The sequence below is a fragment of the Mirounga leonina genome, unplaced genomic scaffold (genome assembly GCF_011800145.1).
Source record: "Mirounga leonina isolate KUSES-001 unplaced genomic scaffold, KU_Mleo_1.0 Mir_93, whole genome shotgun sequence".
NCBI classification, from domain to species: domain Eukaryota; kingdom Metazoa; phylum Chordata; class Mammalia; order Carnivora; family Phocidae; genus Mirounga; species Mirounga leonina.
In genome coordinates, this window is record NW_023270854.1 from 44,529,105 (window position 1) to 44,548,503 (window position 19,399).

The 19,399-nt window shown below is 38.1% G+C and overlaps 1 protein-coding gene and 1 pseudogene across 3 annotated transcripts in view; one reads left to right on the forward strand and one right to left on the reverse strand.

The window, feature by feature from the left end:
* The window catches only part of PSMA8 (proteasome 20S subunit alpha 8), a 44,215-nt gene that overhangs the window by 14,372 nt on the left and 10,444 nt on the right, over positions 1–19,399 (reverse strand). Inside the window, exons 2-3 of one of the 3 annotated variants that reach the window (XM_034995897.1) lie at positions 16,577–16,589; positions 1,973–2,097 (exon numbers count right to left, since the gene is read on the reverse strand). In XM_034995897.1, coding sequence (XP_034851788.1) covers positions 1,973–2,097; positions 16,577–16,589 — 138 coding nt within the window. Of the gene's footprint in view, positions 1–1,972; positions 2,134–16,462; positions 16,590–19,399 lie in introns of all 3 variants that reach the window. The other 2 variants (XM_034995896.1, XM_034995895.1) reach the window with 2 other exon arrangements.
* On the forward strand, positions 12,379–14,650 carry LOC118004525 (annotated as a pseudogene).

A 19,399-nucleotide genomic window follows, 5' to 3' on the forward strand; every position in this document is an offset into this window, starting at 1 on the left:
ATACCCAATGTTCTACACCTTGCTTTTTTGGTGGATACAGTGTGGAGCTCAGCAGGAAGCTTGAACGCAGGACCTTGAGATCAAGACCTGAGCTGAGATCAAGAGTTGGATGCTTAGCCGACTAAACCATGCAGGCACCCCAGTGGATACCCTTTTAACTACTAAGAAAATCAAAGCAAATAAAAAAGTAAAGTAGAATAATATAAAAATGTTGAACTTACTTGCAACATAAATTAAATGGAAAACAAAACAAAACAACACCAAGGTATCTTTTTGTAAGTATGTAATTTAAAACTTTAATATCTAGAATATATAGTTTATTAAAAAAAATCTCTACATGGACAAATGGCAAAATCCATGCCAGAAGGTGTTCTAAATACTTTAAATGTATTAAGTCATTTAATCCATAATGCAACTCAACAAAGTAGGTATTATTGAAATGTTTATTCTATAAATAAGAAAATTAAGACAAAACAGGCTAAATAGTATGCTCACGGCACTAACTAGGATGTAACAAAGCCAGGATTCAAAACGCCCAAATTCTGGCTCCTGAAGGCACATTCTTAATCACCAGAGTGCCTGTCAAAGGGAAAGATAGTTTACACTAGAAGAAATGAAAATAGTAAACCAACATGTGGGGGAAAAATCAGCCTCACTACTAATTATAAAATACAAATTAAAACAACTATTATAGTATTATGTTATACTTATTTGCGAAATAAAAGAAAAATGAAAACCCAAGGCTGATGATCCTTCAGGGATACATTTATGCATTGCTGGCTGCACAATAAAAATTGGTTCAATCTTTTTAGCAAGTAATTTAGCTACATATAACAAGAGTCTTAAAACCAATTACAATCTCTAATCTAGTAATCTCATACTGAAAATTAATTTAACAATATAATTCAAAAAAGAAAAATAAAGGCTGTGACAGACAGAGTAATGTTATTAAAGTACTAAACCGAGAAAGACAATGAGAAAGGGAAAGAAACTGGAAACAATCTAAATAATTACCAGTAAGCAACTGGAAACAGTATTATATGGTTAGTAAGAATGGTAAGTATGCATAAGGATTATGCTGACATACATAAAGGACACATAAAATGATAGAGAACAAATACTTATATACATAGTGACTATACTTAATGTCAAACCATGCATCTATATGTATGAATTCAGAAATCATATCCAGAGGTGCCCGGGTGGCTCAGTAGGTGGAACATCAGACTCTTGATTTCAGCTCAGGTCATGATCTCCGGGTTATGAGATTGAGCCCTGTGTTGGGCTGTGCTGAGCGTGGAGCCTAGTTAAGATTCTCTCTCTCCCTCTCCTTCTGTCCCTCCCCATTGCACTCTCTGTCTCCCTCTAAAATAATCAATCAATCAATCTTAAAAAACAAAACATGTCATATCCAAACCTGATCAGTTGTGTTTAGGTTTGTAGGTGAAAGAACCATGGGTATTTCTTTAGTAAACGTGTAAAAAAAAAAGTTTTCATTACTGTATCTCTAGAGGTATAGAAATCCTCTTAAAATATGAGATTTACTGCTTTTGAAATTTTAAAGATTTTATTTATTTATTTTGAGAGAGAGAGAGAGAACATGAGAGGGGAGAGGGTCAGAAGGAGAAGCAGACTCCCCACTGAGCAGGGAGCCCGATGTGGGACTCGATCCTAGGACTCCAGGATCATGACCTGAGCTGAAGGCAGTTGCTTAACCAACTGAGCCACCCAGGCACCCGTGCCTTTGAAATATTAATATAATTCCTAGAACTGATAGTAATTGAGATTTCTAATGCTCAAATCAATGTAGTCCACTGGAATAAGAGTGTATGAAGTAAGCGTGAGAAGGAATAAGGAGTTTAGTAGACTTAACAGATTAAATGACTGGAGTTATTGTAGTATTCCCATGGTAGGAACCATAATGATGGCAAAAGAAGAAAACCTTCCAAAATCTGTTGGAATAGTGTCTTACCTGCTTTAAGGTTGCTATGAAGCGAGTTATATATTCTACAGTGACTGGGTCCTCAACTGTGAGCTTATAACTCTGGCACTCCACACGGGATCTGTTTATTACTACTCTAGCATCAGCAGTCAGTCCTATAAAAGTAGGCAATACATTACAAAAAAGAATGACTCTTTTCTTGTCCAAAGGGTTTTTTTTTTTAGCTACCATGAAATCTTTCTTATGTCCATTTGTTTTTTTCAATATCTGTCCATTATAAATAATTTATAAAACAGAATATCACTTGTCCAACATTTAATACTTAATCTGATGCATTCTTATTTACTTTTTAAGAAATGGTTTTAGGGGCGCCTGGGTGGCTCCGTTGGTTAAGTGACTGCCTTCAGCTCAGGTCATGATCCTGGAGTCCCAGGATCGAGTCCCACATCAGGCTCCCTGCTCAGTGGGGAGTCTGCTTCTCCCTCTGACCAACCCCCTCCCTGTGCTCACTCTCTCTCAAATAAATAAATAAAATCTTAAAAAAAGAAAGAAATGGTTTTAAAGAGTAATAGTTAAACACTAAGTTAAGTAAACTATTTTCCCAAAGATCAAAATGGTTTAACTCACAGTGGTTGATCTGGTTATGAGATTTTATTAAACATTTTCTAAAAATCTCTGTAGTCATATTTTTTAAAACTATTTTTGGGGAAGATATCAAAGGCAGACTGATCAAAGGCTGATCGTTTATCCTGGTTCCAAAATCAATATTATTTATATTATGAATATTATTATTCATTACCTAAATCATTAAGTAAGCTGTATTTCTCCTTATGAAGACAGTATTACTTCATTATCAAACACATATCCATTGAATTCAAACTGCATTCAATGTAACTGTGACATGTAATTTCTCTCAGCTTTTCGTCCAAGATTAAGGGTTTGAAAATCAAGAATGTTAAAACAGAAAAAGAAAAGTCTTCCTTTTGCCATACCAAAACATCATGTAATTAATTTTCAACATTTCCATAAGGAAATAGAATGATTCTATAAAAACAACTGACCCAAAACTTAATACAACAGTTGCAAACATTTCTATTAAAGACTTCTCTGGCATTCGACCTTTACATGGCCATTTTGTTTCTTTCCCCGCTCTCTTAATAGCACATTGCCAGGAAAATGCATTCACAAAATCTCTGTAACAGTCATTTCTCACATAACCATCAGTCTTTTCACAAACTCATCTTCCACTTCCACACCATTTCAAATTGTGTTTCTACAAATGGAAGAATTGTCAGTCCCTGAAGATAATGGTAGTCAACAATGAAAAACCTGTCACAATATGCCCCTAAGAATCACCCTAACACTCATGGGTCGGGGGCAAATTTTAATCAGATAGTTAAAGAGGGAGAAACTGATTCTATTCTCTCTGCAAAATATGAGAAGCACCTGGCTGGCTCAGTTGGTAGAGCATGTGACTCTTGATCTTGGGGTTGTGAGTTTGAGCCCCATGTTGGGGGTAGAGTCTACTTTAAAAAATAGTTTAAAAAAGTTATTTAAAAAATGTTACATGAGAGAAAGAAATGGAAAGAGATTAACTTTACCTATCCTATGGATTAAAAGCTATACCCAATTAGAAAATGTGATCAGAAAGGAGATTTCTAAGTTATATCCCCTTTACAATGTAAATATGATCCCAAACTACAGAAACATGAAAGTATATTTAAAAAGTAGTGACATAACTGATTCAAGAAAAAAAGTCATAAATTTGCCAAACCATATAAGTAATACATTTGTGTGATTGTGTTTGTTTTTAACATAAGAAATAGCAATTACACTAATCAAACTAAATAGCTAGGAAAAAAAGAACAAGTTCAATTTACAGATAGCATTGAAAATTGCAATTTCACATTCCATAGGTTACCATTTAGTTTTGTTGTTTCCTTTGCTGGCAGAAGCTTTTTATTTTGTTTTTTTAAAGATTTTATTTATTTGTCAAAGAGGGAGAGAGAGGGCGCCTGGGTGGCTCAGTTGGTTAAGCGACTGCCTTCGGCTCAGGTCATGATCCTGGAGTCCCTGGATTGAGTCCTGCATCGGGCTCCCTGCTCGGCAGGGAGTCTGCTTCTCCCTCTGACCCTCCCCCGTCTCATGTACTCGCTCTCTCTCATTCTCTCTCTCTCAAATAAATAAATAAAATCTTAAAAAAAAAAAAAAGAGGGAGAGAGAGAGCACATAAGCAGGGGGAGCTGCAGATAGAGGGAGAAGAAGCTCCCCGCTGAGCAAGGAGCCTGATGTGAAACTCGATTTCAGGACCCTGGGATCATGACCTGAGCCAAAGGCAGATGCTTAACTGACTGAGCCATCCAGGTGTCCCTAGAAGCTTTTTATTTTGATGAAGTCCGAACAGTTTAGGTTTGCTTTTGTTTCCCTTGGCTAAGGAGACATATCTAGAAAGAAGTTACTACAGCTGATGTCAAAGAAGTTACTGCCTGTGTTCTCCTCTAGGATTTTTATGGTTTCAGATCTCACATTTAGGTCTTTAATCCATTTTGAATTTATTTTTGTGTATGGTGTAAGAAAGTGGTCTAATTTCATTCTTCTGCACGTTGCTGCCCAGTTTTCCCAATACCATTTGTTGAAGAAACTGATGTCTTTTTTTTTTTGAAGGCAGTCTTTTCCCCATTGGTTATTCTTCCCTACTTTGCCAAAGATTAATTGACCATATAGTTGTGGGCTCATTTCTGGGTTTTCTATTTCGTTTGACTGATCTGTATGTCCGTTTTTGTGCTGGTACCATACTGTTTTGATCACTACAGCTTTGTAATATAACTTGAAGTCCAGAATTGTGATGCCTGCTTTTCTTCTTCAAGGTTTCTTTGGTTATACAGGGTGTTTTGTGGTTCATACAAATTTTAGGATTCTTTGTTCTAGCTCTGTAAAAAATGCTGTTGGTATTTTGATAGGAATTGCACTAAATGTATGGATTGCTTTGGGTAGTATAGACATTTTAAATATATTTATTCTTCCTACAGAATGGAAGATATTTGCAAATGACCTATCTGATAAAGGTTAGTATCCAAAATAAAGAACTTATAAAACTCAACACCCCAAAAATGAATAATGCAACTAAAAAATGGGCAGAAGACATGAATAGACATTTTTCCAAAGAAGACATACAGATGGCCAACACACACATGAATAGATGCTCAACATCACTCATCATCAAGGAAATACAAATAAAAACTACAATGAGCTATCATCTTACACCTGTCAGAATGGCTAAAATCAACAACATAAGAAAGAGTAGGTGTTGGCGAGGATGTGGAGAAAGGAGAACCCTTTTGCACTGTTGGTGGGAATGCAAACTGGTACAGCCACTCTGGAAAACGGTATGGAGGTTCCTCAAAAAGTTAAAAATACAACTACCCTATGATCCAGGAATCGCACTACTAGGTATTTACCCAAAGAATACTAATTCAAAGGGATACATGCACCTTGATGTTTATAGCAGTATTATCTATAATAGCCAAATTATGGAAATAGCCCAAGTTCCATCAACTGATGAATGGATAAAGAAGATGTGGTATATATATATATATACACAATAGAATATTACTCAGCCGTAAAAAGAATGAAATCTTGCCATGTGTAATGACATGGATGGAGCTAGAGAATATTATGCTAAGTAAAATAATTTAAGTCAGTCAGAGAAGACAAATGTCATATGATTTCAATCATATGTGGAACTTAAGAACAAAACAAACAAGCAAAGGGAAAAAAAGAGGGGCAATCCAAGAAACAGACTTTTAACTACAGGGAACAAACTGATGGTTAGCAGAGAGGTCGGGGGATGGGTGAAATAGGGATGGGGATTAAGAAGTGCACTTGTGATTAGCACTGGGTGTTGTTAGAAAGTCATTGTTAGTCAACAATGAAGTCAACAATGAAAAACCTGTCACAATATTGTATACCCGAAACTAATAATACACTGTATGTTAACTAACTGGAATTTAAATAAAAACTTTAAAAAAATTGCAATTTCACTTTGTTTATAAATAAGCAATCTATAGAAGAAATAAGTTCTCCATCTAGTGCTTTTATTTTTTAAAAGATTTTATTTATTTATTTGAGAGAGAGAGAGAGCGAAAGAGAGAGAGAGAGCACAAGCAGGGGGGAGGGGCAGTGGGAGAGGGAGAAGCAGACTTCCTGCTGAGCAGGGAGCCTGCCTAGGGGCTTGATCCCAGGACCCTCAGATCAAGACCTGAGCCAAAGGCAGATGCCTAACTGACTGAGCCACCCAGGTGCCCCTCTAGTGCTTTTGAATTCATACCACAACATTATCTTGAAAATCTTGAAAATACTTACACAATGTAAAATTTCTACTTTAAACTGGAATTCTACACAGCACATGAAAGAATTATTTTTTTCAAATTCTTTGATTTTTTTTCCTAAGGGCTGTTTTCTAAACATTAGAAGTACAATATAGCAACAACATTGACAAAAGAATGTGATTTTTTTCAAGATGAAACTATGTATTTTTTTCTGATATGTACTCATTGTAAAATATTCCAACAGAGGGAATAAAAGCTACCATATAATTCCAAAAGTTATAAACAAAACAATATTATACATATTATTCAGTAACCTACTATTTTTATTTTTTTTAATTTTTATTTTTATTTATTTATTTTTTAAAGATTTTATTCATTTATTCATGAGAGACAGAGAGAGAGAGAGAGGCAGAGGGAGAAGCAGGCTCCAGGAGCCCGATGCGGGACTCGATCCCAGGACGCCGGGATCATGACCTGAGCCGAAGGCAGACGCTTAACCATCTGAGCCACCCAGGCGCCCCCTACTATTTTTAATATATATTGTGAATACTTTGCTGTGTCAATACGTATAGATTCTATGACCTTTTTTTTAAATCTAAATTTAATTAGTTAACATACAGTGTAGTATTGGTTTCAGATGTATAATTTAGTGATTCATCACTTACATATAACACCCAGTGCTTATCCCAACAAGTGCCCTCCTTAATGCTCATCACCCATTTAGTCCATCCCCCCACCCCTTCCCCTCCAGCAACCCTGTTTGTTCTCTTAACTATAGAGTCTCTTACGGTTTGCCTCCCTCTGTGTTTTTATCTTTATTTTTCCTTTCCTTCCCCTATGTTCATCTGTTTTGTTTCTTAAATTCCACATGAGTGAAATCATATATTTGTCTTTCTCTGACTGACTTATTTCACTTAGCATAATACACTCTGGTTCCATCCACATCGTTGCAAATGGAAAGACTTGTTTTTGATGGCTGAGTAAAATTTATATATACATATATAATCACTCTCCTTTATCCATTCATCAGTCAATGGACAATTTGGGCTCTTTCCATAATGTGGCTATTGTTGACAGCGCTGCTATAAACACTGGAGTGTGTTTGCCCCTTGGAATCAGCATTTTTGTATCCTTTGGATAAATAACTAGTAGTGCAACTGCAATTTTGAGAAACCTCCATACTGTTTTCCAGAGTGGCTATACCAGTTTGCATTCCAACCAACAGTGCAAAAGGGTTCCCCTTTTCTCTGCATCCTCGCCAACATCTGTTGTTTTCTCAGTTAATTTTAACCATTTTGACAGGTGTGAGGTGGTGTCTTATTGTGGTTTTGATTTGTATTTCCCTAATGATGAGTGATGTTGAGCATTTTTTCATGTATCTGCTGGCCATCTGTATGTCTTCTTTGGAGAAATATCTGTTTAGTCTTCTGCCCATTTCTTAACTGGATTATTTATTGTTTGAATGTTGATTTTGATGAGTTTTTTATAGATTCTGGATACTAGCCCTTTATCTGATAGGTCATTTACAATATCTTCTCCCATGCCATCAGTTGCCTTTTAGTTTTGTTGATTGTTTCCTTCACAGTGCAGAAGCTTTTTATCTCGACAATGTCCCAATAGTTCATTTTTGCTTTTGTTTCCCTTGCCTCCAGTGATATGTCTAGTGAGAAGGTGCTGAGGCTGAGGTCAAAGAGGTTGCTACCTGTTTTCTCCTCTAGGATTTTGATGGTTTCCTGTCTTACATTTAGGTTTTTTATCCACTTTGAATTTATTTTTGTGTATGGTATAAGAAAGTGGTCCACTTTCATTCTTCTGCATGTCGCTGTCCAGTTTTCCCAACACCATTTGTTGAAAAGACTTTTTTCCATCAAATATTCTTTCCTGTTTTGTTGAAGATTAGTTGACTATATAGTTGTGGGCTATGCCTCCTTTTTTAACTGCTACTAAATAATAAGAATGATAACATGGTGGTAGTAGTAATTGTAGTGGTAATATTAATAATATATGCCAGACATTGTTATAAATGCTTCTTATCTATTAACTCATTTAATTCTTGTAACAAATCAATAAGGTACACACTATCATTAGCCTCATGTTAAAGAAGACTAAACTGAGGCAAAGAGCAGTTAAGTACCTTGCCCATAGTCACAGGTGTAGTTGGCAAGGGAGTCTGGCTTAGAACCCAGTTGGTATGGTTCTAGAGCCTATACTTTTAAGCAGCTGCTTGGATATGCCATGGTTGATTATGCTAGTTCCCCAATATTAGACATTTAGGCATTTTCCAATTACAAAAATAAATTAACATGTGGGGAAGTGTATTAGTAAATGCTTATTTTGCTCTGCTAAAAGGTCATATTCATATTTTAAAATTATTTTTAAAGTCATAAAAGTATGGGTGCCTGGGTGGCTCAGTTGGTTAAGCAACTGCCTTCGGCTCAGGTCATGGTCCCGGGGTCCTGGGATCGAGTCCCGCATCGGGCTCCCTGCTCTGCGGGGAGCCTGCTTCTCCCTCTCCCACTCCCCCTGCTTGTGTTCCCTCTCTCGCTGTCTCTCTCTCTGTCAAATAAATAAATAAAATCTTTAAAAAAAAATAAAAAAATAAAGTCATAAAAGTATGCATACTAGAAGTTAAAGCATTCCATATCATTTATACTAAGATGATTTCTTTAAAAATTTTTTATTGTAGTAAAATGTACATAACATAAAATTTATCATTTTAACCATTTCTAGGTTTAAAAACAGTTCAGTGGAGTTAAGAACATTTACACTGTTGGAAAAATCATCACCATCCATCTCTAGGACTTTATTTTCCCGAACTGAACTATGAGCCCATGAAATAACCTTCCATTCCCCCTCCACCACAGCCTCTGGCAAACACCATTCTACTTCCTGTGTCTGTGAATTTGACTCGTCCAGGTATTCTCATATAAGTGGAACCATATAGTAATTATCCCATTATGACTGCTTATTTCACTTACCATAATGTCCTCAAGATTCATCCATGTTGTAGTATGCGTCAGATTTTCCTTCCTTTTTTAGGGCTGAATTATGTTCCATTGTATGTATACAACACATTATGTTTACCCATACATGGGCTTTTCCATCTTTTACCTATTGTGATTAATACTGTTATAAATATGGGTATACAAATATCTCTTTGAGTCCCTGCTTTCAGTTCTTTTGGATATATACCCAGAAGTGGAATGGTTGAATCACATGGTAATTCTATGTTTAATTTTTTAAGAAATCACTATATTGTTTTCAATAGTGACTATACCATTTTACATTCTCACCCACAGTGCACAAAGTTTGGAATTCTCCACAGTCTTGTTAATCCTTATTTTGTTTTCTTGATAACAGCCATCCTAATGGATGTGAAGTGGTAATTTATTGTGGTTTTGACTTGCATTTCTCTAATGATTAGTGACATTGAGTATTTTTTCATGCATTTATCAGCCATTTGTATATCTTCTCTGGAGAAATATCTATTTAAATTCTTTGCTCATTTTTGAATTGGGGTGTCTGCTTCTTTGCTGTTGTGTTCTAAGCATTCTTTATATATTCTGGTAATTAATCCCTTATCAGATATAGTTTTGCAAATATTTTTCTCCTATTCCACAGACTCAGCTGAAGCCAAGAGTTGGGACACTTAACTGACTGAGCTGCATAAGGAGCTAAATGGGAAGCGTTGGGTATATGATGTTGCTAAAATTCTTATGAGTGGAACTTAACCTAAAAAGGTATTTTGAGATTTTAAATAAATGGGGCATTTACATTTATTTGTGTCTTCTTCAGTTTCTTTCAGCAACGTTTTATAGTTTTCAGTGTACAAGTCTTTTGCCTCCTTGGTTAAGTTTATTCCTAAGTATTTTATTCTTTTTGATGCTACTATAAATAGAATTATTTCTCTTAATTTCCTTTTCAGATTGTTCACTGTCAGTGTATAGAAACACAACTGATTTTTTTTGTGTTGACACTATTTCCTCCAACTTTGTTCAATTTAATTATTACCTCTAACAGTTTTGTGTGTGTGTGTGTGTGTGTGTAATCTTTAGGGTTTTCTATATGCAAGATCATGTCATCTGTAAACAGATTTTATTTTATTTCTTCCTTTCCAATTTGGATGCCTTTTTTTTTTCTTGCCTAATTGCTCAGGCTAGGACTTTCACTATTATGTTAAATAGAAGTGACAAAAGTAGGCATCCTTGACTTCTTGATCTTAGAGGAAAAGCTTTCAGTCTTTTGTAACTATGATGTTCTCTGTGAGTTTTTCATAAATGGCCTTTATTATGTGGAGATCTTTTCCTTCTATTCCTAGTTTGTTGAGTGTTTTCATCATCAAAGGGTATTGAATGTTGTTAAATTCTTCTTCTGAATCAATTGATATGATCGTGAAGTTTTGTCTGTCACTTTGTTAGTATGGTATATTATATTGATTTTCATGTGTTGAATTATCTTTGCACTCCAGAAATAAATCCTAGTTGGTCATGGTATATAATTCCTTTAATATGCTGAATTTGGTTTGCTAGTACTTTGGTGAGGATTTTTACATCAATATTTATAAGGGATATTGGTCTATAGTTTTCTTGTTGTGTCTTTGGTTTTGGTATCATGGTAATGCTGGTCTCATAGAATGAGTTTGGAAGCATTCCTTCTTCAATTCATTGAAGAGTTTGAGAGTTGGTGTTAATTCTTCTTTAAAAGTTTGGTAGAATTCACCAGAGAAAGCATCTAGTCATGGAGTTTTTTTATTGGGAGGTTTTTGATCACTGATTTACTCTTTACTTATTATACATCTGTTGAGATTTTCCATTTCTTCTTGAGTAACAGGTAATTTGTATGTTTCAAGAAATGTGTCAGTTTCTTCTCATTTGTTGGTTTATGACTGTTCACAGTACTCTGATAATCCTTTTTATTTCTTTAAAATCATTAGTAATGTCTCCTTTTTCATTTCTGCTTTTAGTTGAGTCTTCTTTTGTTCTTAGGCAACCTAATGTTTTGTCAATATTGATAATCTTTTCAAAGAATAAAACTATTGGTTTTATTGATTTTTGTTTCTTGTTCTCCTATTTTTTATATCTCTAATCTTTATTACTTCCTTCCTTGTGCTGGCCTTAGGTTTAGTTTGCTCTTCTTTTCTAGTTCTTAAGGTATAACGTTAGGCTATTGAATTGACATTTTCCTTCTTCTTTTTTTTAAATTAAGCAGTTACGACCACAAATTTTCCTCTTAGCACTGCATTTGCTACATTCCATAAGTTTCATATGATGTGTTTTCATTTTCATTTGTCTCAAGATATTTTCTAATTTCTCTTCCGATGCCTTTTTTTTTTTAAGATTTTATTTATTTATTTGACACAGAGAGAGAGAGAGAGAGCACAAACAGTGGCAGCAGCAGAGGGAGAGGGAGAGGGAGAAGCAGGTTCCCTGCTGAGCAGGGAACCCAATGTGGGGCTTGATCCCAGGACTAACTGACTGAGCCATCCAGGTGCCTCTCTTCTGATGTCTTTTTTGACCCATGGGTTTTTTAGGAGTACAGTTGACCCTTAAACAACACAAGGGTTGGGGTGCCAATCCCTTCCCCCCACTGAAATCTGCATATAACTTTTGACTCCTCAAAAACTTAACTACTGATAGCCTACTGTTGCCTGAAAGCCTTATTGATAACATAGTCAATTAACATTTATTCTGTATATGTATTATATACTGTATTATTACAATGAGGTAAGCTAGAGAAAAGAAAATGTTATTAAGAAAGTCATAAGGAAAATAAATTTACAGTACTATATGTAAAAAATCCACATATAACTGGACCTGTGTAGTCCAACCTGTGTGTTCAAGGGTCAGCTGTATTAATTCCTACACATCTATGGATTTTTTTCAGTTTTCCTTCTGCTGTTGATTTCTAGTTTTATTCCATTTTGATTGGAAATGATACTCTGTCTGATTTCAATCTTTTAAAAATTTTTTAGAACTTGTTTTTTGGCAAGATGATTACTTTTAAAGACAGATAAAGGCTATTTTTTGTTCAATAAGGCTTTTAAGCATCAATAAAAAATCCTAGTTTGAAAAAACATCATTAGAAAATGGGTGTGTGTGGCTGTCTACATGTGCCCAGGTGCTGGATGGCTTTTGCCCATCTAGGTGCAACCTGCTGGTACAACGGTAGGGGCGTGGGGGAGGCCCCGGAAGATAAAAGTCCAGTGATTTGCTGATGGCCAGTCCCCAGAAGACTCCACTAGCCCTTCCTCAGACAGAAGGGGTCAAAGCAGCTGCTGTGGTGCCCATCCTGTTGTACAGCCCGAAGGGCAGTTGCTTCAACCATCCTCTGCACCAGGGGCTCCTCCACCCCACCTGGCACCACTGCAGTCCTACCTCAGCTCCAACTCACAACTCGTCAAAGAAGCCCAAGGTGCATGCAGCCAGGGACACGTTCCCCACTGACTGGAGCCCACTGCCTGTAGAGTTCCTGAACCTGAGGGTACTGTAGGCTGGCAAGGGGGCCACAGCCCAGAGGTGGGTGGGTGCAATGGGGCCTTAAGGCCTGAGGACATGGGCCCACCTGAGGAGTTACAGCAGGAGCCGCAGGACTCGGACCCCCAGGGGAGCCTGGACTCACTGGAGGAGCTGTTCTGGAACATGGCAGGCCCAAGTCAGAAGGCTGCAGCTCCAGGGGTGGACACCCATAGCTTGCTCCAGTTCGCCTCTGAAGCCTCAGAGAGCTACACCAACAGCTTAGATTACTTACTGCAGAAGCGGGAACAGGCCCTGGAGCAGGAGCTGGAGGAGCTGCTTCTGCATGACTTTTCCGACCTCAGCCCCTTGGATCTGGATGAAGATGAAGTGCCTCTCATACCTGAGCACAGGATGCTGGTGGAGAGGTTATCTGTGTCACCAGTACATCCCAGTGAGGCTGTGTTTCTACCTGGGTGTCACCTCCTACATTGTATCCTGGATTGTTCACACCTGAAGCCACACCTGGAGGGGCTGTTCTTCAGATGCCCCTGGCCCAGCAGCTGTCCTTCCTGCACAGTGGCCTCGTGAGCAACCTCTACCTACGCACCCCTGCTCCAGTGGCTCTTCCAGCTGCTGACATGGCCTCCAGAAATTTCTTCAGGAGCCTTTGGCTTCCTATGGGATCTCAGCATGGATGGGCTCTTCCATCAGTCTGATGGAGATAAGCACTGGTGGTGCCCCTCACTGCAAGAGGTCATGGAAGCATTTTATAGCCTGGGAGCCCATAGTCCTGCTCTGGGACTGCAGGGGCCCTGTCAGCACAGTGGGAAAGTGTTTAAATAAATGACACTAGGCTGAGTTGGAGTGAGCAGCAGAACACACTCCTGGAGACTGCCTTAGACATTAGCCTGAGCTATATCTATAAGTTCCTGACACTGTGTACCCTCGCACAGCCAGGGGCCTACACCGATGGGGACCTCTCGGGCCTAACTGAGCTGCTGTGCTGAGCTGGCCTGGAAGGGCAGCTCTGCCTGCCACGCAAGACCAATCTCCAGCAGTTTCTGCTCCTGCTCCTCAAGAACATCCAGGAGTGGCCAGGGAAACTCCAGCAGCTGTGCTGTACCCTGAGCAAGGTGTCGGATCACCATTACCACTCATGCAGTTCTTCCTGGACGTGACCTTCTGGAGCAGACAGCTTCGAAGCCAGCCCAGCCTTGTGGTCTTTGCGCAGATGCTGGACCAGCAAGAGACATTCTGTCTCTGGCATGAGAAGGCCCAGCTGTCTTTGCTTAGCCAGGTCCTGAGCCTCATGAGACCATCATCCCTCTGGTAATACATGGGCTCTGAGACCTTGCCACCTTGCCAGGAGCAACAGCAAAGGCCAGTGCCAAACCAGATCACAAGGTCTGCTACCTGTGCCACAGCTGTCTGACACTGCCTGGGTGGGGGTCAGCTGCCAGGACATTCTTCCAGACCAATGGTGAGAGCTGCAGCTTGCTGTGCATGCAGTTGGGCCTCCATATTAGCACCAATATCCAGGAGAGCTTCCAGGCCATGTACTGGACCAGACTCAAGGACCTGGTTGCCCAGACCTACATCTGCTGGCAGCAGGTCTATATGAGCCTTACTGGACAAAAAGTAGCCTTTATCTGTCTTAAAAAAGTAATCATCTTGCCGCTGCCAGCCCCAGGCCCTGTAGAAGACTAGAAAGACTAAAGGAGGCCGTGGAAAGACTAAAGTTGCAAGGCAGGGCTGGCCCCAGGCTCTTGGCTCTGGTGAGAAGCGAAAAGGGCTCAGGGAACAGGAAGGAGCAAAGACAGAGACCAGAGGAGGACAAGTGTGATGAAGCAAGAGCCTGCCTTGACACTGCCCCTGACCTGCACCAGGCAACGGATGGGGCCTCTCCCTGCCTGGCCCACCCCTCAGCTCTCCTTCTCTCCCAGCTGTCTCCTCTGCCGTAAGGCCTTTGTCTCCATACCCCCTGGTTTCCCTGGGCCACCTACGCGCCCCACGCTCCTTCCTCTCTCTATCACTAATGTGAGCTTTCTTTGTGCACACTAAAGTCTTATTTCAGGAAAAAAAGAAAAGAAAAAATAAAAAGAAAATGGGTGCATGTGCATGCACACATGACAAGAAACATGCCTTGTTTGCTATAATACAGAGGCAAGGGGCGCCTGGGTGGCTCAGTCGTTAAGCGTCTGCCTTCGGCTCAGGTCATGATCCCAGGGTCCTGGGATCAAGCCCCACATCGGGCTCCCTGCTCAGCGGGAAGCCTGCTTCTCCCTCTCCCACTCTCCCTGCTTGTGTTCCCTCTCTTGCTGTGTCTCTCTGTGTCAAATAAATAAATAAAATCTTAAAAAAAAAATACAGAGGCAAATAAGCACATGAAAATCTGTTCCACATCACTAGCCATGAGTCAAATGCAAATTAAACCCACAATGAGATAGCACTACACATTTATAAAAATGTCTAAAATTAAAAATAGTAACAACACCAAAGGCTGCTGAGGATGCAGAGAAAATGAATCATTTATACACTGCTAGTAGGAATGCAAAATAGTTCAGGCACTCTGGAAAACAATTTGCCAGCTTTTTATAAAACTAAGCATGCATTACCATATGACCCAGCAACTGTACTCTTGAGCATTTATCACAAAAAAAGGGAAAACCTATGTTCACACAAAAACCTGTACACAAATGTTCACACCAGCTTTATTTGTACTGGGCAAAAACTAGAAATAATCCAAATGTCCTTCAACCAGTGAGTTGTTAACAAAAGTGTGGTACATCCCTATCATGGAACACTATTCAGCAATAAAAAGCAAGTAATTATTGATATATGCAACAACTTGGATGAATGGCAAGGGAATTATGTTGAACAAGAAAAGCTAAGATGAAAAGGTTATATATCACAGGATTCTATTCACATAACATTCTCAAAATGACAAAATTATAGAGATGGAGAAGAGAATGGATGAGTGGCTACCAGAGGTTAGAGATGAGGAAGAATAGCATGAGGTAGTCTTTGGTTGATGGAAGAGTTGTGTATCTTGATTGTGGTGATGGTTACATGAACTTACACATGTGATAAGTCTAATAAAACTACACACACACACACACATGCAAATGAATGCATACAAAACTGTTTAAATCTGAATAAACTCTGTGGCTTGTAACAACGTCAATATACTGGTTTTTGAAGATGTTACCACTGGGGGAAACTCGGTAAAGGAGACTTCCCTGTGTTTTGTTTTGTTTTGAAAGATTATTTATTTTAGAGAGAGAGAGCGCACAAGCAGAAGGGGTAGGGAGAAGGAGAGAGAATCTCAAGCAGACTCCACGCTAAGGACCGGGACCGGAGCTGAAACCAAGAGTCGGATGCTCAACCCACTGTGCCACCCAGGGGCACCCCCCTCCGTTTTTTTTTTAATGACTTCCTGAATATCTATAATTATTTAAAAATAAAAGTTTAAAAAGAAAACACAGCTACCTGAAGTTATAATTAGGGTACTATAATATGTATCTTTTAATATTTCTGTTTTATCAAAACTAATTATCAGAAATCCATGTTTATAGAGATGTGATCTTCCGGAAAAGACAGGGTATACTGTTTGTGTTAAGAAATGGAGCATATTTCCATGTGTCGCATAAATGTAGCAGGATGATTGTAGGAGGGGCCAACTGTGTTACCCTACTACACTATGATACTCTGTATTATTACTGTAGTTCCATAAGTACCTGCAAAAGCCATGCAAACATGGTCATCAAGGGCACAAATTTTCCTCACAGTTCTTTCATCTTGAAGCTTGGCAACAGATTTTTTTTCTACTCCAAGCACAACTATATCAGTACCTCGGATTCCAACCTGTCAAATGATTGAAAAAAAACCATAATTAATGTCAGTTTTAACATTAAAATGAAGTTATTCTAACACATGACTTAGAGGAAAAGGCGTTTCCTTAACTATTCAATAAAGCTGAGAAAAGTCGACTTCCAAGAAAACAGCTGCATAGGTACGGGATTACTAGAAGTCCCATTCTCCAAACCCAAAGCAAAGAAGACAAATACGTAGAAATTGGAAGAATATACCACCAATGCTGAAACTACAAGAGTGTCCTAAACTCAAGCAATACACCTGAAGAAGTGCTAACTAGATAAGGAACAATTTTAATCAAAATGAAAGAAAATGTTGGGAATCTATATGGATTCCTTATAGAATGGGCAATACTAGTGGTGGTAGCAGAAATAGTATAGAAAATTAAGTAGATAAAATTCTGAAAGCTCTCCCATGTATCTCACAATCTGGAGGGATAGTGCTTGGGGGCTATAAGCAGCCAAGAGAAAGACCAAATGCCTTCACTCCAGTTCACTGATCAATAAAACCTCCATTCAAACATGAATACAACAAGAAGAATCACTATTGTTCTTCCCTCTATCCCTTCCCTTGGGAGTGAAGTGGGAAAATGTCTAAAGAATAATGTATAAGGATAGTAGTTCTCAAACTGGGACTTCCGTGGAAACATGTCTATATTCTCAGGGGTTCAAGAGTAATAGATGAGAAGTTTAATTCTGTATTACACTGGTGATCTAAATATTTTGATACAGGTATTTGTGTTTATGATTGCCTTGTAGCCAAGTGTGAGATTAGTACTACTTATGCAAATAGGTGGGCTCTGAATTAGTATCATTGAAGTAGAAATACACAACAGTTTAAATACAGAACTAGACCTGAGATTACATGTTTATTTTTTTTTTTAAAGATTTTATTTATTTGTTTGACACAGAGACACAGCGAGAGAGGGAACACAAGCAGGGGGAGGGGGAGTGGGAGAGGGAGAAGCAGGCTTCCCACAGAGCAGGGAGCCTGATGAGGGGCTCAATCCCAGGACCTTGGGATCATGACGTCACCGAGCCGAAGGCAGACGCTTAATGACTGAGCCACCCAGGTGCCCCACATCTTTCAATTAAATAAAACTTAAGACAATTTATCAAGGCTTTTGCTCTTACTGTTCCCTCACTTCATTCCAGTCTGTCAATTTATCTGACAGGCCTTTACCTAATCATCCTATCTAAAATCAACAACCCTCCCTCGACATTCCCACCTTCATCTAAGAGACTCACGTTGAAATTTATATCCTACAGGAATTATGCCTTCTTATCAAGCCAAGGGACATTATAACAATATAACATATATTATGACTCAAGAAAATCTCAATATTTTCCCCAAATTGTAATAAATGAAATTAAATTAATCGATCACCACATATAATAAGTTTTATAATTCTCACCTAAACAGTTTTGACTTAATAAAGAAATTAAAACTTCCAACACAGACTATCTAGAAAATGTTTATTTATGTATTTATTAAATATTTTTTATTTATTTGAGAGAGAGAGAGAGAAAGAGAACACAAGCAGGGAGGAGGAACAGAGGAAGAGGGAGAAGCAGACTCTCCGCTGAGCAGGGAGCCTGATGCGGGGCTCGATCCCAGGACCCTGAGATTATGACCTGAGCCGAAGGCAGACCCTACACCAATTGAGCTACCCAGGCACCCCTAGAAAATGTTTATAATGAAAATCCTAATATCAAAGTCTTTTGTATGTGGGTAAAATTATTCTCACAAGAAAATTCATAATCACATTTTATAAAATCAAATAAAAAATAATTATGAATTCATTCAAGAAGTTCAAGAAGGAATAAAAGTATTTAAGCTAAGCTTACAAGGTGAATAAGGAAAAAGCAGAAATTAATGATTAGGGAGAAAAAAATAAAATTGATAAGTAATACCAAGAGATAGTTTTTTAAATAATAATGAAGAGATGTCTCAGTTAATCTAGCCAAGAGGGGCAAAGTATAAAAATTATATACAATTGTGAAAAACCAAGAATTTAAAAATTATAACCCTAAGTTAACCAATGTGAAAAGGATGACAAACTAGAAAAATTTAAAACTGCCCATGCGGACTCAAGAAAATATAGAAAACACAGTCTCTCAAACAAACATGGGATAATTTCAAAAACAAGTGTCATGCCTAGAAGGTTCATGGATGAATTTTTCCTGATTATCTGTTATGGGTAATTCCTATGCTATTTAAATTATTCCATGAATGGGACACCTGGGTGGCTCAGTCAGTTAAACCTCTGCCTTCAGCTCAGGTCATAATCCCAGGACCCTGGAATTGAGTCCCACATCAGGCTCCTTACTCAGTGAGGAGCCTGCTTTTCCCTCGGCCTGGTGCTTCCCCTGCTTGTGTGCTTGCTCTCTCTCTGACAAATAAAAAAATAAATCTTAAAAAAATCTTAAAAAAAAAAAAATTATTCCATGGTACAGATCAAAATGGAAATGTTCCTAACTCTGTTTTGGAAAGCTATGTAACAATGTTAAAATCTGGCAAATAAAACATTTTCTAAATAAAGAAAAGTACTAACGATTTTCACTTAGGAAAGCTCATGTCAAAAAAAAAGAAAAGAAAAGCTGATGTCAAAAAATTCTTTTTCTTTTTTGGCTGATGTCAAAAGTTCTAAACAAGATATTTACAAATAGAATCTATGAATACAGAAAAACAGTAATATTCCATAAACAATTATGGTTCATTCCAGGAATTTTAGGAATGTCAATAAAAGTAAATCTTTTAATATAAATGTTACAGGGGATAGTGAAGATCTGTTATTTTTG